General features: G+C 31.8%; 8 protein-coding genes across 8 annotated transcripts; 5 read left to right on the forward strand and 3 right to left on the reverse strand. All coding sequences in view use genetic code 12, as the record gives it.

Moving 5' to 3' along the window:
* Positions 1-878: 878 nt before the first annotated feature.
* Positions 879-6,907, forward strand: BNI1 (formin). Its single transcript, XM_064908899.1, has one exon. The coding sequence runs from the start codon at positions 1,321-1,323 to the stop codon at positions 6,868-6,870; it is 5,550 nt and encodes a 1,849-aa protein (XP_064763227.1). The 5' UTR covers positions 879-1,320; the 3' UTR covers positions 6,871-6,907.
* A 37-nt stretch (positions 6,908-6,944) lies between these two features.
* On the reverse strand, positions 6,945-10,667 carry DFJ63DRAFT_322003 (uncharacterized protein; the record flags this gene model as incomplete). Its single annotated transcript, XM_064907384.1, has 1 exon — positions 6,945-10,667. The coding sequence occupies one exon, from the start codon at positions 10,665-10,667 to the stop codon at positions 6,945-6,947; it is 3,723 nt and encodes a 1,240-aa protein (XP_064763228.1).
* Positions 10,668-10,761: 94 nt separating this feature from the next.
* On the forward strand, positions 10,762-13,367 carry DFJ63DRAFT_54144 (uncharacterized protein). Its single transcript, XM_064908900.1, has 2 exons — positions 10,762-11,038; positions 11,112-13,367. Exons 1-2 carry the CDS (start codon positions 10,855-10,857, stop codon positions 13,223-13,225), a joined length of 2,298 nt encoding a protein of 765 aa, XP_064763229.1. The 5' UTR covers positions 10,762-10,854; the 3' UTR covers positions 13,226-13,367.
* A 1-nt stretch (position 13,368) lies between these two features.
* On the forward strand, positions 13,369-14,144 carry DFJ63DRAFT_54402 (uncharacterized protein). Its single transcript, XM_064908904.1, has 2 exons — positions 13,369-14,078; positions 14,139-14,144. The coding sequence occupies exon 1, from the start codon at positions 13,517-13,519 to the stop codon at positions 13,877-13,879; it is 363 nt and encodes a 120-aa protein (XP_064763230.1). The 5' UTR covers positions 13,369-13,516; the 3' UTR covers positions 13,880-14,078; positions 14,139-14,144.
* On the forward strand, positions 13,965-15,323 carry DFJ63DRAFT_55556 (uncharacterized protein). The gene is made up of 3 exons (XM_064908910.1): positions 13,965-14,072; positions 14,139-14,178; positions 14,245-15,323. Exons 1-3 carry the CDS (start codon positions 14,049-14,051, stop codon positions 15,051-15,053), a joined length of 873 nt encoding a protein of 290 aa, XP_064763231.1. The 5' UTR covers positions 13,965-14,048; the 3' UTR covers positions 15,054-15,323.
* Positions 15,324-16,011: 688 nt separating this feature from the next.
* Positions 16,012-19,883, forward strand: DFJ63DRAFT_317277 (uncharacterized protein). The gene has a single exon (XM_064906803.1). It carries the CDS (start codon positions 16,301-16,303, stop codon positions 19,757-19,759), a length of 3,459 nt encoding a protein of 1,152 aa, XP_064763232.1. The 5' UTR covers positions 16,012-16,300; the 3' UTR covers positions 19,760-19,883.
* On the reverse strand, positions 19,870-20,708 carry SPC3 (signal peptidase complex subunit). The gene has a single exon (XM_064908901.1). The coding sequence runs from the start codon at positions 20,553-20,555 to the stop codon at positions 19,980-19,982; it is 576 nt and encodes a 191-aa protein (XP_064763233.1). The 5' UTR covers positions 20,556-20,708; the 3' UTR covers positions 19,870-19,979.
* Positions 20,709-20,860: 152 nt separating this feature from the next.
* Positions 20,861-23,227, reverse strand: DFJ63DRAFT_284756 (cysteine--tRNA ligase; the record flags this gene model as incomplete). Its single annotated transcript, XM_064904840.1, has 1 exon — positions 20,861-23,227. One exon carries the CDS (start codon positions 23,225-23,227, stop codon positions 20,861-20,863), a length of 2,367 nt encoding a protein of 788 aa, XP_064763234.1.
* Between the last annotated feature and the right edge of the window lie 839 nt (positions 23,228-24,066).

Genomic DNA, 24,066 nt, shown 5'->3' on the forward strand with positions numbered 1-24,066 from the left:
CTACAACTATTACAACGAAATATAACTTAAAACCTAATAAGTCAATTAGCTAAAAAACATTGCCGGTAATGTGAAAGTTACAAAAACGCGTCTTATCATTTTTTGTTTACAATTTTTTGGTAGCGGCACTGTTTTTTTTTTTTTACCATTACCGAATTATCCCACCACTTATAAATAGGGAGATAGTTCTTCAGTAGTAGTCATTATGTCGACCTATTCATTGTCTTACGATAGATATGACGATGATACTTAATGGTTAGATTGAAGTGTTAATTGTGAACTTTTAATGATTGAATTATCAAGATCAATTATATAAACACAAACATTAGATTGTTAACTGACCCCCAAACTTCAACTAAGTTACGAGCAAAAGCCAGTAACTTCATGCACGCAATTTACCAAGTAGTAATAATAACCGATTAGTAAATATAGAAAATAGTAATAGTCATAGATTTGATATAACAAGATAGCTCAGAATCGGTAAGGTATAGACACTATTTGCTGATATTGTTGTTGTTGTTGTTGTTGTTGTTGTTGTTGTTGTTGCTATTTATGGAATACTTATCCAAACCTTAATTGCCTCTAGTGACTCGGTTTACTATGAATAACATTATAATAAATGATACTGGCATGCTGTAGAAGGCTAATATCATGTCCTTAACGTATCAATTTCATATCAATTATCAAATAACATTATCATTTAACATTAACAGTATGGACTGTAAATGTTAGTTGCCTCAAAAAAGTTAATTTAACCACCACCAATTTTTATACAGTACAAACTCTCAGTAAAGTACAGACAGCAAAATCTCTCTCTCTCTTTTTTTTTTTTGTTGTTTGTTTCAAATGCGATTTATAATTTTTTGACTGTCATTACATTTACAACCAACTTTATCAATTAGCTATTTTAATTATACCACCAATCCACCAATCCATCCAACCAACTAACCATCCAACCTACCACCTGGTAACTATAACTACCATCTCATCCATCCACAATACCCATCTTAACCCATCCCATCCATAGATCCCATATCGTACGTCTCATATCTATAGACAACTATCATCTAATTAGCCGATCTATCTATTAGATAGCTATCTTTACCTTTTACCTCCCCTTATCTTGATTCAACTGTCAATATTACTAATCAAGATAACATCATATCTAATAACCATCCCATCCAACTTATACTCAATCTAATCCAATCATAGTCCATACTAATATCATCCACGCTCTCCCTCCCAGTCAAGACACAAGATCTTTGTTCGTAAATCTGCATAACTCATAATCAACTACCACCATTCATTCATCCATCCATCATGAGAAGAAGAGATCCCTATAACTCAAATCTAAATCCTCAGATAGATGATGACTTGAACAACTCACGAGCTTACAGCTCGTATTTGGATGATGATGATACAACCAGTGTCAACTCCCATAATCTTAATAATTCATCTTCCATCAATAGTACTTCCAAGACTTCGTTCCTACAAATGAAAGCAAAGTTTAAACCAAGATCAAATCATAATAGTCATAATAATTCCAGTTATTTAAATCCTACTAATACCAATTACAGTAATGATAATCTAAGTGATAATTCATCCACTGATTCAGCAAGTATATTAAGTGGTGGAACTTTAAATACTACAGGAACTTCAAGAAGGCAAAGTTTGGGTAATACTTTATCCAAGACTTTCACTAATAGATCAGCAAGTTCGACTAGTATAGTACCAGGTCCTCAAATAACAAATTCAAATCATAATAGAAATGCATCAACTTATAGTATATCAACCATTCAACATAATAATAATAATAATAATAATACCAATACCAATACCAATACTAATCATACCAATAATATAAATAACAATAATCCACCCATAATTAATAATAGTAACCCTTATGATATACCCACCAGTTTATCATCGCCCACTGGTGCCATCAATAAACGAATAAAACCATCCGTATTAAGTCGAAAATCAACTGTTTCATCAATGGTATCACCAGGAGCAACCATAATATCAAAACCTTCCTTAGTTCCTTCAATTACCAACGATTCAATAGTTGGCAATAATAATTCATCATCATCTTCTTCATCATCATTTCATTTGGAAAAACCACATCTGATTTATGAAATTGATAAATTATTTCGGGAATTGATGGAAAAGAGAGATTTTAGATCATTACCTCAAAATGCAAAGAATGAAATGATAAATTATAGTCCTGATAAAAAATGGATGTTAATTTATCAAGATGCTTTAACTGAACATAAACGTCAAGAAAGAACTACTAAAAATAAAGAAGAAAATTCATCTCCCGATTTTTATAGTCGAAAATTGGTATCAAAAACAATAACTGCTTTACAATTAAAGAATTTATGGGTATCATTAAGAACTGAACCTATAGATTGGGTTAGAGAATTCATATTTGATTATCAAGGTGATGCTTTATTATCAACATATTTAACTAAAGTTCAAGAACAAATAAACCAACTGGAATCTCTTGATATTCATGATACTTTATTTGATAAAGAATTTAATACTTTAAAAGCATTAAATTGTTATATGAATCAAAAATTAGGTGCAGAAAGAGTTAAAACCGATGTTACCATGTATGTTAAAGCTGTATCTGGATCCTTATTAACTCCTAGACTTTTAACTAGAAAGATTGCAGCTGAATCTTTAACCTTTATGATAGCGTACCATCGTGATGAATCAGCTGGAAATGATAAATACCATAAGATTTTAAAAGCTTTGGATACCATACCATTAAAACCATATTTTGAATTTGATCAAGATTCAACTTCAACAACAGTAATAACTTCAACTAAAAATGGAAGATTAATAAGAAAATCAGCTCAACAATTTGTTTATAAACGTTTTGAATTATGGTTAAGATTAGTTGAAAAAACTTTAGATGGTAAAGGTAAATATTTAAATTCAGTAGTTGGTGCTAGTGAAGAATTAAAGTATGCTCAATCCAGTTCCAATGGAAGTATAGAAAATCAATTATCAGAATATTGTTTAAGTAATATGATGTTGATTAATGCCTTAGTTGATTTTGCCAATGATTCAAATTCAAGATTTCGTTTACGTTCACAATTTACAGCTGCAGGTATAGATCGATTATTGGAAAAATTTCAACGTTTAAATTATGAAAGTTTAACTAAACAATGTTCAAAGTATATTCAATTTGCTGCTGATGATGCAGCTGATTTAAGAACTAAAGATCAATTTGATGAAAATTTGGATTTTAATAATCCAGTGGAAATCATTCAATCATTATGGAATCAAGTTAAAAGTAGTGAATCAGAAGGTTATTTCATAAGTGCAATGCAAAATCTTTATTTAAATCAAGCTGAAAAGAAAGATAATAGTGAAGAATTAGCTCGAAGTTTAAGATTATTAGATGGATTAATTCAAAATGTCTCCCTGAATACTTCTACTGATGACGATACCAACATAAGAGTTGGTATAAATCGTGTTCTTTCAAGCTTAGCTACCGACGAATTATATCGTAAGGCTCAAGACGAAGTGAAATTATTCAAAAAGCTTGCCGAAGAAGCAACCGCCGAAAGAGATGACATGTCAAGACAATTGTCTATGGGAGCTGATGGTTTAATTACTAATTTATCTAATGAAGTTCGTGAACAAGAAACTGTATTATTTAGAACTCGAAAATTAAATGAAGAATTAAGTGAAGAATTAGATGAGTTAAAGAAGAAACATCTTCGTGAAAAGCAACAACAAGAATTAGAAATGAGAGAATTGTTAATCATGTTAAATAATCAAGCTAAAATTGAGACTAAACATAGTATTGGTGAAAATGGAAATGGTAAGACCACAGTCTCAGTTCAAACTACTAATGCTGATTTGATTTCAAAATTACAAAAACAAATTAGTCGTAGAAAGGCAGAATATAAAGCTGATAACCGTCAATTTGGAGCTCAGGTTGAACCAAGTTCAAGATTAAGAGAATTAAGAGATAAAATGGCTGATATTGAAACCATGGCCAGAGAGTTGGAAATGACTGAATTTGAAACTTATGTCGAGCCAACTAATAATAAGAGCCCATCTGAACCTGAAATAGAAGATACTTTATCAGATACTTCAGAAGAATACGAAGAAGCTCAAGAAGATGTCCAAGATGAAGAAGAAATAGAGGAAGAACCAATAACGGGACCAGCAAGACCAGTAAGAAAAGATGATTTGGTCAAATTAGACAATTTAAGGAAAAAATTAGCTTCTCTTCAAAATGAATCTAATGATATAATGAAATTCAATAATAGTGCTATGTTTAGTAAACAAAAGTTCTTAGCTATGGAAAGATTAAGAGAATTAGAAAATAACTTTAAAGATTTTAATATTGACTTTAATTCTGAAGAACAAGACAATCATCAACAATTCATGTTTGAAACTCCAGAAGAAATTGATCCATCTATAAAATCTAAAATTCAAGAAGAATTATATGAAGTTCAAAAATTGAAAGCAGAATTAAAGAAAAAGTTGGCTTCTATTGATTCATCTCCTAAACAAAACAGAGACTCTAATAGATTTTCAAGAATTACACTTGGAAAATTGGAAGCTAAATATGAACAAGGTCAAGTTAAACCTGCTACTAATATGGATATTGTCAGAGGTTCAGGCTCACCAATTAGAGATTATAAAGACCATCGTAAAACAGCTATTGGTGGAATGGATCCTAAATTCTTACAAGAATTGAAATCAAAAGTGGCTCAAACTGATGCTATTGATGATGTCAAATCAAATGGTAGACCTCTCAGTCCAGTTAAGAAAGTTGAAGTTCCTGCCCCGCCAAGTAATGCTGGCGCTGCACCACCACCTCCTCCACCGCCTCCACCATTGCCTTCACTTTTGGGAGGCAAACCAACAGGTGCTGTTCCTCCTCCTCCACCACCTCCACCACCACCACCACCTATGCCTGCATTATTATCCGGAAACGGAAGTGGGCCACCACCTCCACCACCTCCGCCTCCTCCATTCCCCAAATCATTAGCTGGATCTAGTGGTTCAAACGTTCCTCCACCTCCACCACCACCACCTCCATTCCCAATGCCAAATTCTAAACACAAAGCTACTCCATTACCAGTAGTTTCACAACCTTCTCCATTTGATAATTTCCCAAGACCAAAAAAGAAGTTAAAACAATTACATTGGGATAAATTCGATAATGATACATCTAATTCGTTTTGGCAACATACTGAAACCAGTACTATTGCTAATGAACTTAAATCAAAAGGTGTATTTGATGAAATTGAATTAATCTTTGCAGCCAAAGAAATCAAAAAATTGGCATCTAAGAAAAGAGAAGAAGTTGATAAAATCTCATTCTTATCTCGTGACCTTGCTCAACAATTCAGTATCAATTTACATTCATTTAGTAGTTTAACTGACGATGAATTGGTTTCAAAAATCTTAAGATGTGACAAAGATGTTATTCAAAATCATGCAGTTTTAGAATTCTTAGGTAAAGAAGAAATGGTCGAAGTAACGAATTCCTTAGCTAGAAACTTTGAACCATATTCTACTGATTATAAAGTTGAAAATCCACCTGCTCCTGATAAGGATAAGAATGAATTACAAAGACCTGATAGAATCTACTTGGAGTTAATCTATAATTTGCAACATTATTGGAAATCAAGAATCAGAGCTTTATTTGTTATGGCCAACTATGAAAGAGATTATGAAGATTTAGTTATTAAATTAAGATCAATTGACGAAGTTGTTGCAAATATTAGAGATTCTAAGCAATTGAAGAATGTGTTTGAAATTATTTTAACTGTGGGTAATTATATGAATGATTCTACAAAACAAGCTCAAGGTTTTAGGTTAAGTTCTCTTCAAAGATTAAGTTTCATGAAGGATGATAAGAATAGTATGACATTCCTTCATTATGTGGAAAATATTATTCGTACTCAATATCCTGAAGTTTTAAGCTTCATTGAAGAATTGGGAAATTGTACTGATGTAGCTAAATTTTCAATTGAAGGTATTGAGACTGATTGTCGTGAATATGCCCAAGCTATAAAGAATGTTCAAAGTTCAATTGATATTGGTAACTTAAGTGATTCGTCTAAATTCCATCCTCAAGATAGAGTATTGAAAGTCGTATTACCAACCTTAACGAGAGCGAATAAGAAGAGAGAATTATTAGTTGGTCAAGCATCTTATACCATGAAAGAGTTTGATAAATTAATGAGATACTTTGGAGAAGATCCTACTGATTCATTTGTTAGAAATAGTTTTATCTCAAAGTTTTCTAATTTCTTAAAGGATTTTAAGAGAGTTCAAGCTGAAAATATAAGAAGAGAAGAAGAACTTAGAATTTATGAACAAAGAAAGAAATTATTGGAAACTCCAAAATTACCTGTTTCACCAGGTGGAAATAAAACTGATGATGATAATGATGATTCAAATATTATGGATTCATTACTTGAAAAGTTGAAAGCTGCTGGACCACCAAAAGGCGAATCGACTTCAGCCCGTAAGAGAGCTTTGTTAAAGAAGCAATTACTAGAAAGTCCTAATAGACTGTCCACCAATGTTGGAGAACAAAACTCCCCAGAAAAAATTATTGAGGAATCAGAAACTTCACTCAGTCAAGATGAGAATAATAGTCCTGCTTCTGACGGTAATGGAGCTGACTTGGAATCTGACATCTCTAAGAAGGATGTTAATTTAAGAGCCAGAAGTTTATTAAAAGAACTTAGAGGTGCCAATGAAGAAGATTCATCGGAAAGGGTATCAGCAGCTCAGAAATTCAGACTCGAAAGAAGGAAAAAGACACCTACTCTTGATTTTGATAGTGATCCATCATCGCCTATTAGTGAAAGAGCATCTACAGATTAAATTATTTAGTGAATGTGAGAATTGTTACATTATATGATTGTATATCAAACTACCACCTCTGTATATAGAAAAGTTTAAATACTAAACAGGATGGAACATACTTTAGAAATTTCTTCCAAATCGTAATCTATAAATTTTCCTTCGTTTCCTTTATAATCGAATATAGGCTTATTAAGAGAAAGTAAGCCAGTTCCACTAACCTTATTGAAAAATGGCCTGTCTAATTTCTTTACTTCTTCTTCGATCAGGCCCCTGACTTTTAACTTTTGCATCAAACTCTGATATTCCTCACTTGTCTTATCTAAATCTCGAACATACCCGATTTCCCCGTTTACTCCAATAGTAAGTACAGAACGATTCAAATCTGAGCCCGTAACCCATATACATTTAAAGTTAGCTTCAAACACACGAGGCATAGAAGGAACATGAAACCAAGTCTTGCTAACATATCTTTCTTTTTCAAATTCAATGGTTGCTATTGAAGAATGTAACCGATCACCAACCACAATTTTGGAGTTTAATCGTGCTTGACTAATGTAATTGTTTGGAAATGGATCATTCACGATATACTCCAAAGATGCCTTTCCATCGGTTTCAGAATAGTCCAATTGATAGACTGAATCAAGATTAGTAGTTACTACTACTCTTTTATTATCATAGACATTGAGATCCATAATTTCACTTGGAAAGGAAGCCAAAGTCGAAACCGGTTTCAACCGTTTACCCTGTGCATCATAGGTAAGAAAATAAATGTTATTCTTACTTGCAAAAAGTATACTATTATTAATTTGTACAATATTTGAAATTGGGTTGTCAACTTCAAACGATGTGAGTTGCTTGACACTAACTATTCTTGTCTCATCAGCCATACCTTTAGCAATGTCTAATAATTTCATTGAACCTTTTACAGAATCACCGACTTCAACACGGCAACCAATCAAAACCTTTTTCGATAGATGGTCATTTCGAAATATTGACCAAACACAGCTTGATACGGGATCTTCATTCTTCGAAAACAAAGACAATTCTTTATCTTCTCTATTTTTTATACTAGATTCCTGATGGTTGATTAACTTCAATGATTTCCTGTCAAAGAATTTTAATCTGTTCTTAGAATTCTTTGTTTTACACAATATTATAAAAACAGATAAGTAATCCAAATAATTAAGCTTGATAGCGAGTTCTGGTAGGCTCACCTGCCTAACACAGGGTCCCGCAAAAGTAGATATCGAGCAAACCAGTAATCCATCATCACGGATTACTGCAAAATACTTCAGCAGCGTATCTGTAGATTTATAAATAGAAATTTCAACCATATCAAATACTGATCGTTCGTATGTTTCATCGAAATGAACTCTTCTAGGAAAGCGTGATTCATAAAGGTTAAGTAACCAAATATATCTGCAGTGCATGAATATAAGTTGGGTATCAGTTCTAGACTTAGAATATGTAACTGGTGAAGTACCGATTTTAAGAAAAGCCTCACAAACAGTTCCCAAACTTCCATCGACAGCCAAAGTTATACTATAACCATCTTTTGAACCAACCAAGACTTTATTATCATAGAAACAAATATCATGCGGTATAACCAAATCTTCGCCAATAAATGAATTGTCGTAATAAGGATTTAAGCTTGATAAATCAATTTCAATAGGTGGGTATATATTATCTTCCAAAAATCGGAATAATAATAGACTACCAGAAAAGCTTCCTACAGCTAAAATGAAACTACTTCCAATATCTAGAAATTTAGCAGTTGAAGGTTCAAAGTTCAATATCCTGCTGTGTATTTTTTCAATTATATCTGCTCCTTCGTCGAATAACGTATCACCACCTTTTATTTTATAGATCTCAAGTTGCATCCCCCCGGAATGTGGTGATTCAACTACCAAAAGTAGATAATTTTGAACTCTGTCACAGTAAAATATTTTGTTTTCCACTGTTTGCCTTTTGGTTTCCTCAGTTAGAGATGAAAGCAATACTTCGTTAGCAGATACTTGTATTAAATAGTCCACATCATCAAATACACATGTATCAGCAAAAATAGTGGGACCTGTTATGATTCTAGCATCCGATAACTCTGTAAATGCTTCTTTGATATTATGTTGATACTCTATGAGAACACTTCGGTAGGGAAAAGAGCAGAGAATATATTTCCGCCTACTGATTTCAATATAAAACAACTTATCTGCCTTTCTTAAAATCTCGTAAGTATCACTTGTTCGTATTGCTGGATAGCCATACTTGAAAAAATTGATCTTGGACCTTTTTACTGACCCTGAAATACCCCAAAGTTCTTGGTCTGAAATCGAGTTATAGATGGTCGATGTATTTGATTTGATTATCAGAACATCAAGTAAAGGTGCCCAGTTTTTATTATCTCTTATCAATTTAGCATCAGTATATTGAAAATCCAATCCATCTTTGAGCTCAAGTGGAAGCTTCATTAGTAAATTCTTGCTGCCTCCATTGTCACAACTGTATATCACGTTAAAACCTTCATGAACCTTTTCAAAGGAGAAAACAGAAATAGGTTCTGGAATTTTTGCAATTGGCTTGACTGATGTGAAGCCACCATCTTCAACGATAACGGAGTATATATTTCCAGCATCGGTCGAAATGAATATTACTTCGTAACTATCATCTGTAGAATCCATTGATTTGTAATAACTGGTAGGAAATTCCTCGTGTGTCAACCAGGGTGACTCTTTTGTGATGAAATCGTAATCTGCTGAAAGTATGTTATGAATAGAAACAATTACCATGTTCTCTTTATTTACGAATAAAAATCCATTTCTGACAGGCACAACAAATATTGGAATATTGAAACTATTATATAATGGTAAAGTTGTACTTTTGAAGCTCTTTGACATATCTTGGACTATAGACCAAGTAATTAGATGAATCACTAGTCTTCTAAATTTTGTAAATGCTAAAGTGAAGAAACCCACATGATCATCGTCCTTGCCATTGATCGGCTCCACGAAACAGGAGTGTAGTAATAGACCATCAACTTTCACGTTATGGTGCTTTTTTGGAATAGTTCCTGAATTGGAAACTTGTAAGTTGTATATTCGAAACATTCCAGATGCTGATGTAGAAACAGCAGCAAGGCCCGATTTATGTGAATGCAAAGAAAAGCCTGAATCAGTCAAACTAATATCATCTGAAGATAATGATGTCTCCCACCACTGTAACACGAATGGTTTAAATATTGAATTTCCTGTGTGTTTAACGGTTGAATTTGTTTGGAATGTGTAATCTGAGTCCATATATTGTCGTGGAACGAAGTACAATCTAATCAATAGTACAAACCCAGATTTTAGTGATATAAACAAAGAATCCTCCTCTTCCTTTCCATCTGTATTTAAAGCACTCGGTATGACACACGAAGATCGGATCTCAGATTTGGTACCAAATTCAATGCCATTGATACTTAATGACCGAAGTTTAACTAATACTTGAACTGGTTTAATTATCGTTATCTCTTCCTTTTCAATACGTTTCTTTGGGGTTTCAGGAAATATCTCATTTTCCAGCTCATCATCACTGAATGCATCCAATTGTGAATCCATTTCATTGGGAATAAGTACTTGATAATCGTCATCATTAAAAGACGTGCTTGGAATTCCTCTGAATGGTTTGTTAACATTAACCTTAAATTTGGGAATGATATTGGTAATTATGGGTGAATATGCTAGGGTATGCTTGGCTAAAGTTGATTCCACCTTCAATTCTTTCCCATTACCTGATTTATGTATTTCTATCAGATCATATGGAGATATACCAAGGTCCATTGTCAACTTTCTTGATTCATATAATCAAATCTGTTGCATTAAATATTTGGGATCAAAATTATTTTGCATTACGCGCAAATAATCAAAATCTAAAGAAAAAGTATCACGACTTATTTGGCGCCTAAATAATTTATATGTTATTAATTAGACGGTACTATTCATAATTAGTCAATTACAGTTACATCTGATGTCTTCAAGCCGTAAGACTTATAGTGTGTATGGAATCACATCCATTGTGGCAATTTCAGGGATGTTGCTAGGGATTGAAAGTGCTTCTTTATCAAATGTTTTAAACTCGCAATCATTTGAAGACTACTTTACACCACTTACCATGTGGGAAATGATAATGGTCGAATCAGGGAATGCTATTGGTGCTGTTTGTAATTATTACCTTATTACATAGTCTATCAAGTGATACTACTCAAGATATACTAACTATTTAAGTGGGTTGTGTTCTTAGTGGTGCATTGTATGATAATATAGGTTGCATCTTTACTTTTCAATTAGCAGGAATTTTGTGGATTGCTGGCACTATCGTTGTGGTTTTTCTGCCTTATATTCCATTAATTGTACTTGGAAGATGTTTGAAAGGTGCTTCTCTTGGATTCATTTCAACTGGTATTCCCGTATATATATCTGAAACCATACCTTCAAAGCTGAAAGGACGGTCAATGTCAATGGTTCAACTTAGCCTGGGTATTGGTGGTTTGGTGATGTATTTCTGTAACTACTATTGCCAAAGATACTACAGTAGTGTATTTTTCAAATACTCTTGGGCATATGAAGGAATTCCTTCTGTATTTTTATTTATTGCATGTTTCTTTTTACCAGAGTCTCCCAAATGGTTGGCCTACAAATCGAGGTGGTCAGAGGCTGCAAAAAGTTTGAACAAAATAAGAAACTACAATGGTTTGGAACATATATACGATGAAAAACTTGACGAAAAGGATTATGTTCTAAGAGCCTACACGGCTGGACCAGAGATAAGAAATTGTACTTACGGTCATATATTTGGCAAGAAGTATTGGAAGCATACTTTTATTGGTATAATAACTCAGGTATTAGTTCTGTTAACTGCCATGGGAATTTTGTCAAATTATTTTATTTATGTTTGTGAAGTCTGTGGTGTTCCTGCTCAAGATGTACAACTTTTCATGTCCTCTCAATATATTATAATTATTGTATTCACCCTTTTTCCAATATTCTTACTTGATGATTGCAGGAGAAAAGATTGTTTGGTTTTTGGTTTCTTTATCCTTGGGATAGCAAATTTGACTATTTTTATTGTGGCAAAAGTATTTGGAGAACCAGTTGAAGAAACTGTTATTTTCTCTCCATTTGATTTTGATTTATTTGAAGTACCAGCTTCTTTTTTCCTAGCTGTATTCCTTTTTCTATATGCTATATATGCTGCAACTATTGTTTCAACAAGTTGGCTTTATATTGGGGAAATATTTCCAGTAATGGCTAGAGCAAAGGGCTCTGCCGTTTGTATGTGTGCAGCATGGATTACAAATGCCAATTTGGCTTTATTTCACCCTATAATAATGGAATATGTTGGAATTTGGATATTTATGTTCACTGCATTAAGTTGTATTGGCGGGAGTTTAATTTTTCTGACATTTCCAGAAACCAGAGACTTGAATGAAATAGGGATTGAATCAATATTTATGGATAAAATTGAACAAATTCAAGATGTCCCAGATATGGACTTTCTTGTTTCAAAAGCCATAAATGATGGTATGAAGCAGAGTAAAGATTTGGATTATCATCATCAAAACCATCTGCGAGTAATTCCAAAAGAAGACCTGAATGATGAAGATGGTGACGATAGGTCAATTGATCATGTTATAGAAGTTGAAAGAGAATTACATGACGATGAAGATGTTAGTGATTTTATAGGAGATGCGTCAGAAGATGAAATTGAAGATGGTGGAGATGGTGATGGAGAAGATAATGAACCTCTTACAGGTGGTACTCCAATAGGAGAACCTTGTTTGATACAATTGAGAGATTCATTAAGTCTGACCTCTTTATTCACTAAAGATAGTAAAGAAGAAAATGAATTCAAAATTGATGGTAGTAACAGTCCTGCTTCAGAAACAGCAGTAACTGCTGCTTTAGAAACAGATTATCGACCACCAGCTATTCTTCGTCCTGTTTATCATCGTTCCCAACGAAATAATGATGGAGAAAAATATAAAGGAGTTAGTGAGTTTATAAATGAGTATAATGTTAATACTGCGGATAACACATCTTTAGAAGAATCATATTATTCCAGTGATTGGTTTGAAAATGTTCCTCCTAAGATTTCAAAAAGAAATAATCATAAACGATTAAAAGTTAGTCCAGATTCAGGAAATTTATTTTTTCATGGTAATAGAGAAGGATCTCCAAAAAAGGCTGGTATAACTTATGAACCAACAGCATTTTTGAATTATGATACTCTTCAAAAGAATCATAAAACACTGGTAGTTGATGAATCTTCTGATAATAATGATTCAATTCCTGCCATCGATAAATTAAATTTCTCCAAGCCTAGTTTTAGAATTAATTAAACTATGATGGTTATAATATGTTATAATTTTATAATTAATAAATGTATATATATATAATATTTAACATAACATTCAAAATTCAATTCGAGGTTATACAGAAATCCCTTAATAATTTTTGGATGCAAAAAATATATGTGCCTTCTTATTTTTTCTTCAATACTGTAAGTGATATGTGAAAATTTATAATTAGCATAACATTAGAATATAAATGGTAAGTGAAGATTGAATATATAAACTAAATGACGTTTAGGAAAACAACTCAAGATAAATAACAACTATACTTAAATCGAGATGAAGTTTACTTTATTCAAATACTTGATCATATTTTACACATTCTTAACCGTAGCATTTGCTATGGGTGAAGGTTATGAAGAGTTAACTACCTGTTTAGGTGATAGCGTAAGTGATTATAATGTATATTTTGATTCTAGAAGTCCAGTGACGGTTGAACCAAGAGAATTTCGTGACTTTGATGCCGGTTTAGACTTGATTGTTATAGAATGTATTAACTATTTGAATCTTACTCAAATTGTCAGAACTAGAGGTAATGATGACTATTTAGAATCAATTCTTTCAGAAGATGAATTTGAACATTCAGATGGAACTATTGACTACATCAGTCAATCTCATCTTTTGCTATTTAACTATAAATAATCTTATTAGACTGTTGAAGCTATATATGTAGTAATATTAATTTAGGTGTGTGGCACTATATGCAGTATTTGGTAAATTTAATCTGTTTCAACACGCAATCAAATCTAAATAGTTAACAAGGCTAAGTAATACAAACTTTGAATATCATATTGTAATCCAACTTCACATCATGTCATATTCACAATCCAATGATGCAGGAGTAAGTATAATCAAACTAGAGATAATTGATGGATGAATAATTTACTAACTTTTATAATAGGTGTCATTAATTGACGACTTTAACGAAATACAACCAGATGGTAAGTGATACTGTGCTATAATTGGCGATGAATGAACGAATAGCTTTACTAACTAATATAATCTAGAAATCACATCACAAGCATATGAAATACCACCACCTACATATCATGAGACACCTCGTCCAGCTCCAACCACCACTAGCACTCAACAACCAGAGGGCAAATCCCATATGTTTCAAATAAACTTCTATAGAGCTTATTTTAATTTGGATACTGATACATTTTTCCTTAAACTTCAAAAGGCAATCAATCCAATTAGTTCGATCTCAGCCCCAATTGATGAAGATGATGATCAAGTGACAGAGTTATATGGATTTATTTGGATCACAGGAACTTTAATCTTCCTTATGTTTGTTAGTGCAACGGGATCAAATATCTTATCTGATTGGTTACATCCTAATGATGAAGCCAAAAAGTATGAATATAGTTTTGATTTATTAACTTTATCAATGTCCCTCTTTTATGGTTATAATCTTTTCATTCCCCTCATTTTATATCTTTGGACTTCATATATATTGAAATTTCCTCATAGATTATCATTAACTAAATTGATTTCAATTTATGGTTATACTAATGTATTATGGTTCCCTATTACCATAGTTAACTTTTTAATAGTCATTCTAATCAATAATCAAAACCATCATTTGATTCTAAATTTATTAGAATGGATCATAGTAGCAGTAAGTGGGATCATTACTGGATTAAGTAATATCTCAAAGATTGGTCCAATCATTAGAAAGAATGCATTACTCTTATATGAAGGTGAAACCCAAGCTGCAAACAGACTTTATACCATTGCCATTGGTGCCTTGGCATTGGCCCATGTAGGATTCACCATAGGGGTTAAGATTAGTTTCTTTGGTATCAAAGTCTAATCATATTATATATAAAATTGTGTATCAATAATAAATAATACTGTTTAACCCTAAAGATGCAAATTTTGGTCGTGTAATATGGTCATGAAAAAATATCTACTTCAGCTGCCAGTATAAAAAAAAATTTTCGTTGTAATTTTAAGATAGTTTTTGTAAATTGATGTATTCATTTCTTCTTCTTATTCAAATAGGGATAATGATGAATAGTCATAGTTGTATATGGAATATACTACTGGTATTGAATTCAATTAAGGTATGTTTGAACTTGAAAGTGGTTTAAAACGTTGAATTTTGATGTTTAATTTCTGGCAGTGATTATTTGCTATTTACCAATTGTTCCAACTGAATTATCCATGTTGACAACAGCACTTCGTTAAGTTTCAGCCTTGTATGAGCCTTACATTGAAGTTCAGTCGTTTTTATTGCTATTTATTATATTAGATTATATTCATAATAACAATTTATACTAACAGATTAATAGAGTAAGTAATAGATCATACATTCATTGATTGAACCTTGTTCCCAAATGAAAGAATTAAATGAGGATACCTGTCGACCGGGCGGACATAATACTCTACTTGTCCCTCCTTGTACAATTAGGGAGGAGCCGTGTTTCAGTGTACAAATTTTTGAAATACCGACGAGTAGGAGTTGATGAAAGGTCGTTAACTGATTATTCTTTTCAAGTTCATGGTTTATTTTTTGATATTTGAATGAATCATACTAACGTTAATTTAGAATTCAATCTTTTCGGTATAATCTTTATACGACTTTAACTGTTTATAAACGATAATAGTCTAGCAATAATTAGTGATGATCTCAAAATATTCACACTGTACGAGAGGTTATACAACCTCCTTGATTACAAAACCAAAAAAACTGATTTAATGAATCTGATTATTATTGCTACACTGTTTAGTTTGTATCCCTCCATATATGTTTTCCTTTTATAGATTCTCTTCTGTATTAATAAAAGGTTTTTAACTTGAATAACTTTGATTTAAACTTGTAGTACTATTTTGAAATACCTGTACATAAAAAAACGTAAGATGCTACTCACTATTTTTTTTTTCATTCGTAAGATCTTTAAACAGTTGCAATAATTATACTTAGTACGATTTAACCAAAGTATACAACGTATTATACGTTATTTACCATCGTTTTACAAGTGGTCACAGGTTGCATAGTTGCAGGTTAATGAGGAACTGAACATAACTTTTTGAAAAAAACTCCAAAAACCCTTGCAAATGCTTCGACTTCACCGATGTCTAGCGAGAGACACCACCAGACGATTGGGGTTAACCACTTCATTCATATCTAAATCTTCCATAATACTATATCATAATAATGTCATACCGAATAAGGCACTTGTACGACACTTTCACGAAAGAATAACGTTAAACGAACCCAGAACTTCCCTCCATGGATATATGAATCAAAATAAACGATCCAAATTAAATCCCAAAATTATCTTGCATGACTATTCATCAGTCGAACAACTTGTCAATTCAGATTCTCTTCGAGAAAAATACTTAATAGCCCTTAGAGATTCATCGTTTTATACTGATAAAGAAATTGATATCATTGAAGGGATCTTTAATCATGCTATTGATTTGGCATTTGGTTTTAAAGATCCTACTACTATAAATCTCGTTCTTGAAATATGGAGAATTGCATTTGATAAAAGAAATGATCATCCTTCTTTAATTCAACTTCAAATTAGATTACTCAAACAGAAGAATGATCTCGTTTATATGCTCATCAATTCAAAGAATTATGCCTTTTATGATTTATTTATTCGTCCATTATATAATAATTCAAAATTCATTGGCCTTGAAAAATCTTGGGAAGATACTTTAATATCAACTTTTGAACTTGGGAATGATGGTAAAATAGTGAGGTTAAACCGAAATAAAGTTAAAAATTACTTAAGTGATAACTCAGTGGATATACAGACTAGGAGAAGACTTCTCGCCAATTTAATCAAAACATTAATTATCAATACTGAAAGTTATGACGGTAAATATACTTACATACTGCACTTCTTCGAATTCCTTCAAGTATTAGGTGATGACCATTTCAGATTCATTGGTAAAGAGTATAACAGTTATCATAAAGTATTATCATTAATAGCTATTCCTTTTGAAGGATTTGGATTCTTAAAACATGTCAGTAATATTACCACTATCTTTGAGAATCAACATATACCACCGAAACATCAAGCTGATCTCATCACTTCATTCATGAGATCAATAGCATTTAGTCCTAATAATGTCCTTAATTACTGGAAATTTAAGTTAGATACTTATTACAGTGAAGATGAAATGAACGGTTTAAACTATAAAGATTTGAAATATGCCATGATGGCTCTTCTTGAACTTAACGAGTATCAGAAAGTGGTTGATTTATATGAAGAATTCAGTGAATTTCATGATGATGATCATATCGAGATATTATTATCCCTTAGTGATCGTATGAAAGATTGGAAATCAATGCAAAGAAGATTTGAAGATATGTATGGTAAGGGTAACTTACCATTTGTGGTTCATTATGCCATTGTTATGAATGCATTAGCGCTGACAGGGGCAAGTTCTGAAGTCGAACAATTATTTCAACAATTGAAAGATAGACAATTGATCCCTGATAGAAATGTGTTTGCCGCTTTGATTAAGAGTAAGGTTACTGATAATGACTTTGATGGTGCTTTAGCATATTTTAATTCATTTTGTGAGCTTGTTAAAACTGGAAAACTTGAAGTAGAAGGGAAATCTGCATTATTCATGTTAGTGTTTGAATCATATGTGAATTCAAATGATTTAGATGGAGCATTGGTATTCTTGGATAAAGCATTAAAAGATCCAGAAATACAAGCGTTGAATGTCATCGATGCTGCTATAATAGCGAAATTGATTGATTTAGCAGCAGGACAATTTCGATTAAATGAAGTTGTCAAACTCAAAAAATTATCTGAAACATTAGATCTTTCTCATGATGATCTTTCGTTATCAGTCGCTCGTGCTTATGCTAAATTTGGTCAATTTGATCTTGCTGATAAAGCAGTGTATGAAGCTCACAAGAATTCCCGTATTCCATTCACAAATGCTAAAGTATATGATTTTCAACTTAAACTTTATCGTATCTGGTATAATCAACTTACGCATTCTAATAAGAGGACGAATTGTAAATTAAGAACCAAATTCATTATCAAGTTTGCTTCAAATTCAAAATCCAAAATCATAAGTCCAAGAAAGAATGAAACCTTATATAAGGAAATCATTAATTTCTATATCCAAGAAAAAGACATGGCAGGAGCTTATGATACTTTGGAAAAAGTTAAAAAGAAGTCATTATTGGCTGAAGATCATTACTTACCATTCTTGAAGTATTATTCTAGTTTTGAAAATTTTAAAGCTCATTCATCAGTGTTGAAATTGTATAAAGAAATGGTATCTTATCGTATTGATTTATCAGCCAAGACATATGTTTTCCTTATGAGAACCATGCTTTTCTTAGATAAACAGAATCAAAAAGGATATGGTCATTCTTTAAGACTTTTAACTTCTGTATTTGAAATGAATGGATTATCATTGAAAGTGGTTCATCCCATAGCGAAAGTTGAATATCCTAAATTAAGAAGTAATTCAACTCAATTATGTATAGTGGTATCAGATTACGTCCATGCAACTCAAAATCGTGGAAATGCGGATATGTTATTCCAATTCTTTCAACAGATGAAAGAAGTTTTAGGAACTGGTATGACGATTGATTTCAAAATGACAGTATGTAATGAGATGAGTAAGATTTATTTTCAAACTGGAGAGATTGACATGGCGATTAAATTAATTGATTCTGGTATTGCTGATTTAGAACAAGTGATTTCGAAATTGAAAGCTAATTATCCCTCTGATATGAAGTTTTCCATCCCAAGACAATTAGAGAATCAATATCGTCATCTTGTGATAATGAAAATGAAAAATTTACAAGACAAAGATTTAGTTGGAATCTTAAAAAGATCATCTGAATTAGGTATTAAACTTGGTGGTAATCAATATAATGATATAATAACGACTTTACTAGAGCGCTCCGTATCAGTAGAAGATATGGATTTGGCGCTTAAAGTTTCTGAAGATCATTTAGTATCTGGTAATAAGGTTAATGTTTTCATAGCCCTTACTTTACGTCGTTGGTATAGAACTATCATATATATTTTATCAGCTAATACACCAGCTGAAGAATTGATGTCAAAATATGAAATTTTAAATCAATTTTATGGAGTTTCAAGTATTTCTGAATTAAAGAAAGAATTTGGAAACGATATTGAAAGAGTCAGTAATGAGTTAGATATGGATATGAAAAAGAAGAGTAAATTAGTTCTTCATTCAAAATGGAGATTAAGAAAAGTATTACAAAATATCCCAGTGGTGTTTTCACCAGGTCGACAAATCGATAGTGAGAATAAAATCTCTCATACGAATGCCAGTTTATTTATAAGACGATTAAAGAGATGGCCTATTTCTGAATCATCAACTGCGTTAAAGGCTAAATATCCGAAATCATTTGATTTCTTACACAACAATCATACGTCATTAGTTGCATATAATCGTTTCCGAGAAAGAATAGATCAAATTATCCCACCACAAAGAGATGAAGCAACTCATGAAAGGTTACATAGGTGGACCCAAGCTCTTCGAGAGTTAAAATTATAAAGACTCAAAATATGAGTTTTTAACTATTGCATTAAACAATTACTTGTACAAAAACATAAACTTTTTATTACTTTAATCCCTGTATGTATATGTAAATAGGATAAATATAAGATTATAGATATTAACTAAAGGGTATATGTTAAAAAAGCAAAAAGAATTAGTACAGAATCATCATCATCATCATTAGCAAAAAGAAATCAATCAGTTATTATTCTATCTATTATACGGCTTCTGATTTTTTCTTATTGGGAGATTCAGCAAAGGTGAAATTAGTTGATGAACTTGTTTCACCAAATATTAATGGACCAATATAAGGTTGAATATTCCATTCAAGTTTAAGAATAGCCTCTCTTTCTCTAAATGAATTTTCCACATCCCAAACGGAATACTTTGATCTTTGATTGGTTAAATGGATCTTAGCATCTTCTTTATAGACGATAATACTATCCCAATATGTGACTTTATTTGATGAACCAGGGGTTTTACCAGGATATTCAGCCGTAACATATGCGAAAACTTGTTTTGTATTCCAATTGAATAATGGGGTTAAATCAGCATCTAAATCAAATTGAACTTTGGAATTCTCTTTAGGTTTACGATTGACGGATCCATAGTTATGGGAATGTTTGATGGATGCCAGAGGTTTGATATTATCTAATGAAGTTGAATCTAGATTCCAAACATTATCATGATATAATTGAATAAAAGTAAGGAGAATAACAAGACCTGATATCACAATGGTCGTGGTTAAGGCTTGATTGGCAGCGTTTTGGAATCTGGTAGTAAGGTTGAACATGATAGATACTGAATTGGATCAATTGATATCCCTTTTGAATCTAAATTGATTGATTTCTCCACTTTGGCAACCAACCTTATATTTATATAGAAAATGTATTTCCGTTTGAGTATTGGCAGTAAATTTTCAGTGAGGGTTTCAAAATCGTGTCCACAATGCAAATTCTCAAACAAAAAAATAAATGTGTGTAAATCTTACGGTTATGTGAATAAGGATTGAGTTATGATATGATATAATCTGTATATGTACAACTACGACTAAACTATCTATGTCTATGTAGGGGGTGTGGAATGGGGAGATTTACTTTACGCAGAAGTCAACTTTAAATATTCTTGATAAAGTTTCTCTTGTTGTTGTTGTTGTTTAGTTAATTTCTTTTTCATACTTTTAGTAACTTCTTCTCCATTAATATCTTTTGTTGGTAATCCCGTTTCATCCCACTCTGTATATAAAGTAACATCTTTAAACATATCTAAGGGATTCACTTTCATCTTTTCTAATTTTTCTTGTTCCTTTTTAGCATTAGCAACTGCTTGCTCTCTCTTTTTAGCTTCCTTTTCTTCAGCTGCTTTTAATTTTGCATCTTGTTGTTGAATTAAATCTTCCTTTTCTTGAGCATTTAAAAACTTAACCAATGCAACTCCATTAGGTCTATCATCTAATGAAACTCCTAAATTAACCAAATCTGATCTAATTTCATCACAAGCTTTTAAGATTTCATTAGGATCAGATTTACTAATGGCTGCATTACGAACAATATCTCTGAATTTAGATAACGCTTTAACATAAGGAAGAGCAATATCTTCAGCTGAACCTTCTGAATCACCCGCTTGATTATCGGAATCATCCAACCAACCTAATTTATCTCTTCTAGTTTCGAAACCTAAGATATTTAAAATCTTAACAATCCAATTAGTAACTTGTAATAACACTTCGATTCTTAATTCAAAAGCTCCTGAGGAAGCTTGTTGGATATATCCATTTGATTTCCCAATTAAATCTTGGATTGATCTCAAAGCTTGACCACTGGCTAAATTATCATTAAAGGCAATATCAACTTCAGTTTGAGTGAATGCTAAATCATCATATAATTGTTTTTCTTGAGGTCCAACTTTCTTAGAAATGTATCCTCCTTCAACAACCGTATGTTTATAATCATTATTTAATGCCCGGACAGTAGTAAAGAATTTTGAAATGGTTGATTCAACTGATTTAACTTCACTAATTAAAGAATCTTTAAAATCCAATGGTTTATCCCATGAACTTAAGGCAAATACTAATCTTAATTGTCTACTAGTATAATCTTGTAATGCTTCTTCAATAGTAATGAAATTCTTTAAAGATTTTGACATTTTTTGACCTTGAATATGTAAATGACCATTATGCATGAAATAATTCACCCATTGTTTATTATCGAAATAAGCTTCTGATTGAGCCAATTCATTATCATGATGAGGGAAACATAAATCAATCCCCCCAGAATGAATATCCATCACTTCACCCGTAATATCAGAGGCCATAACAGAACATTCAATATGCCAACCTGGTCTACCTTCTCCCCATTGTGATGACCATGAAGGTTCACCTGGTTTAGAAGCTTTCCATAAGGCGAAATCAGCCGGACTCTTTTTCGATTCACCAGTGGTTAATGAACCTTCTCCATCATTAATTAAAGATAAATCACCTTTATTCCAAGGTTGTAATTTGGCATAATCATGATTTGAATCATTTTCAAATTTAATAGTATCGAAATATACTGATCCATCTTGAGTCTTATAAGCAAACCCATTAGAAATGATTTTATCCACAAAGGCAATGATATCAGGGATATATTCTGAAACTCTAGTAGTGATTGATGGAGGTAAAACATTTAATTTATCCATATCTTGATTGAATTTATTTTCCCAGAATGATGGTAATTTTCTAAATATAGATGGATCATTGACGGTGGATCCGAATTCTTTATCCAAGTATGGTTTTGCAACATCTTGAATGTTGGATAAATAAGTTTCTATAGTTAATGATGATGATGATGATGATGAATTATAAATGGCTTGATGAGCTACAGTGGCTGCTTTTAAATACATGGGGAATTTTGGAATTTCTTTAGAAAGGTCAGATAAATTTGGAATTGATTGAGACCAATTAATAAAATCCGTTTCTATATTATCATGATTGAATTGAGGTAAATTTTTATTGATATAAACTTTTAAGAATTGTTTTGATTGATTTATTAAAGATTGATTAATTTCATGATATTGATTAATAATCTTTTGTTCAAAAAGATATTGTTGACGAGCAGCAATAATGATTTTATCATCGATATCAGTTACATTTTGAATAAAATTAATATTATAACCAAAATAATCTTGTAAAATTCTTCTACAAATATCAGTTGAAACATAATTTCTAGCATGACCCATATGAGAATGATCATAAACAGTAGGACCACAACAATACCAAGTGATATGACCTGGTTTTATGGTAATGAAATCATTTTTGGATCTTGTTAATGAATTATAGATTTTAAGGGTTGGTTTTTGATTTGATTTATCATGAGGTTTAATCCATTGAGGTTGTTGAACCGAAGGTTTTTTAAGGGGAGGAGGAGTTGGAGTACTCATTGTTAATAATCGTTTATGAATTCGGTTAATACAATTGGGTAACTTCATATAATAGAATGAAATTAAACGATTCCCCAAATTGTAAGATAGTGATGGTTTGGTAGGTATGGGTTGCCAGTTTATTTAACGAGCGATAATTTTTTGAATAAATATTATGGTGAGTCACATGATTTGAAATATTTATATAATTAGTTAAAGAGATGATAGTTACAAGGAAAGAGTCAATGATGTGATATAATACAAAGTATTTATATATTAAAACATAACTACTGAATCGATTGATATAACGTTTAAACGTAATTAAACTGATTAAAGTTAGTTAGTATAAAATGTTAATTAAGTAACATTATATCACCAAATCACATATTATATATAACAAACATAACAAACAATAACACATCTATTTTAAAGGTTATCTATATCAGTTAAGAAATTGGTCGCATATTGTCATCTACCCTTAATGAAACTAGGCATGTTTCAGGTAGATGACTCTAGAACGCAAATTATGAATCATCATAAGAATTAAAATAGATAGGGTGTATGTTGTTATGTTGTTATGAATGATATAATATGATGTTATGGTGATATAGAATAACACAGGTAATTGATTGATTCCAATCAATCAATTGAATATGTTAGTAGTGATAGTTGGAACATACCATTTATTATGTAGTTAGTTGAAGTATAATAACTAATAATGATATATGATTACAGTTGTGTTGTAAATATTATATACTGTAACTGAAGAGAATATTTTTATAGTACTGTAAAGCACTTATTATGTTCCCAGGGTTGTAACCCTCACTCCTGGACAAATACGCGTGACTTGAAGGTTTATGTACAGGACACGGACTCCCTAGTTAAAATTTCTCACAGCTTCAAGTCAA

Source organism: Scheffersomyces coipomensis (assembly GCF_036884675.1).
Source record: "Scheffersomyces coipomensis strain NRRL Y-17651 chromosome Unknown DFJ63scaffold_2, whole genome shotgun sequence".
Lineage (NCBI taxonomy): Eukaryota > Fungi > Ascomycota > Pichiomycetes > Serinales > Debaryomycetaceae > Scheffersomyces > Scheffersomyces coipomensis.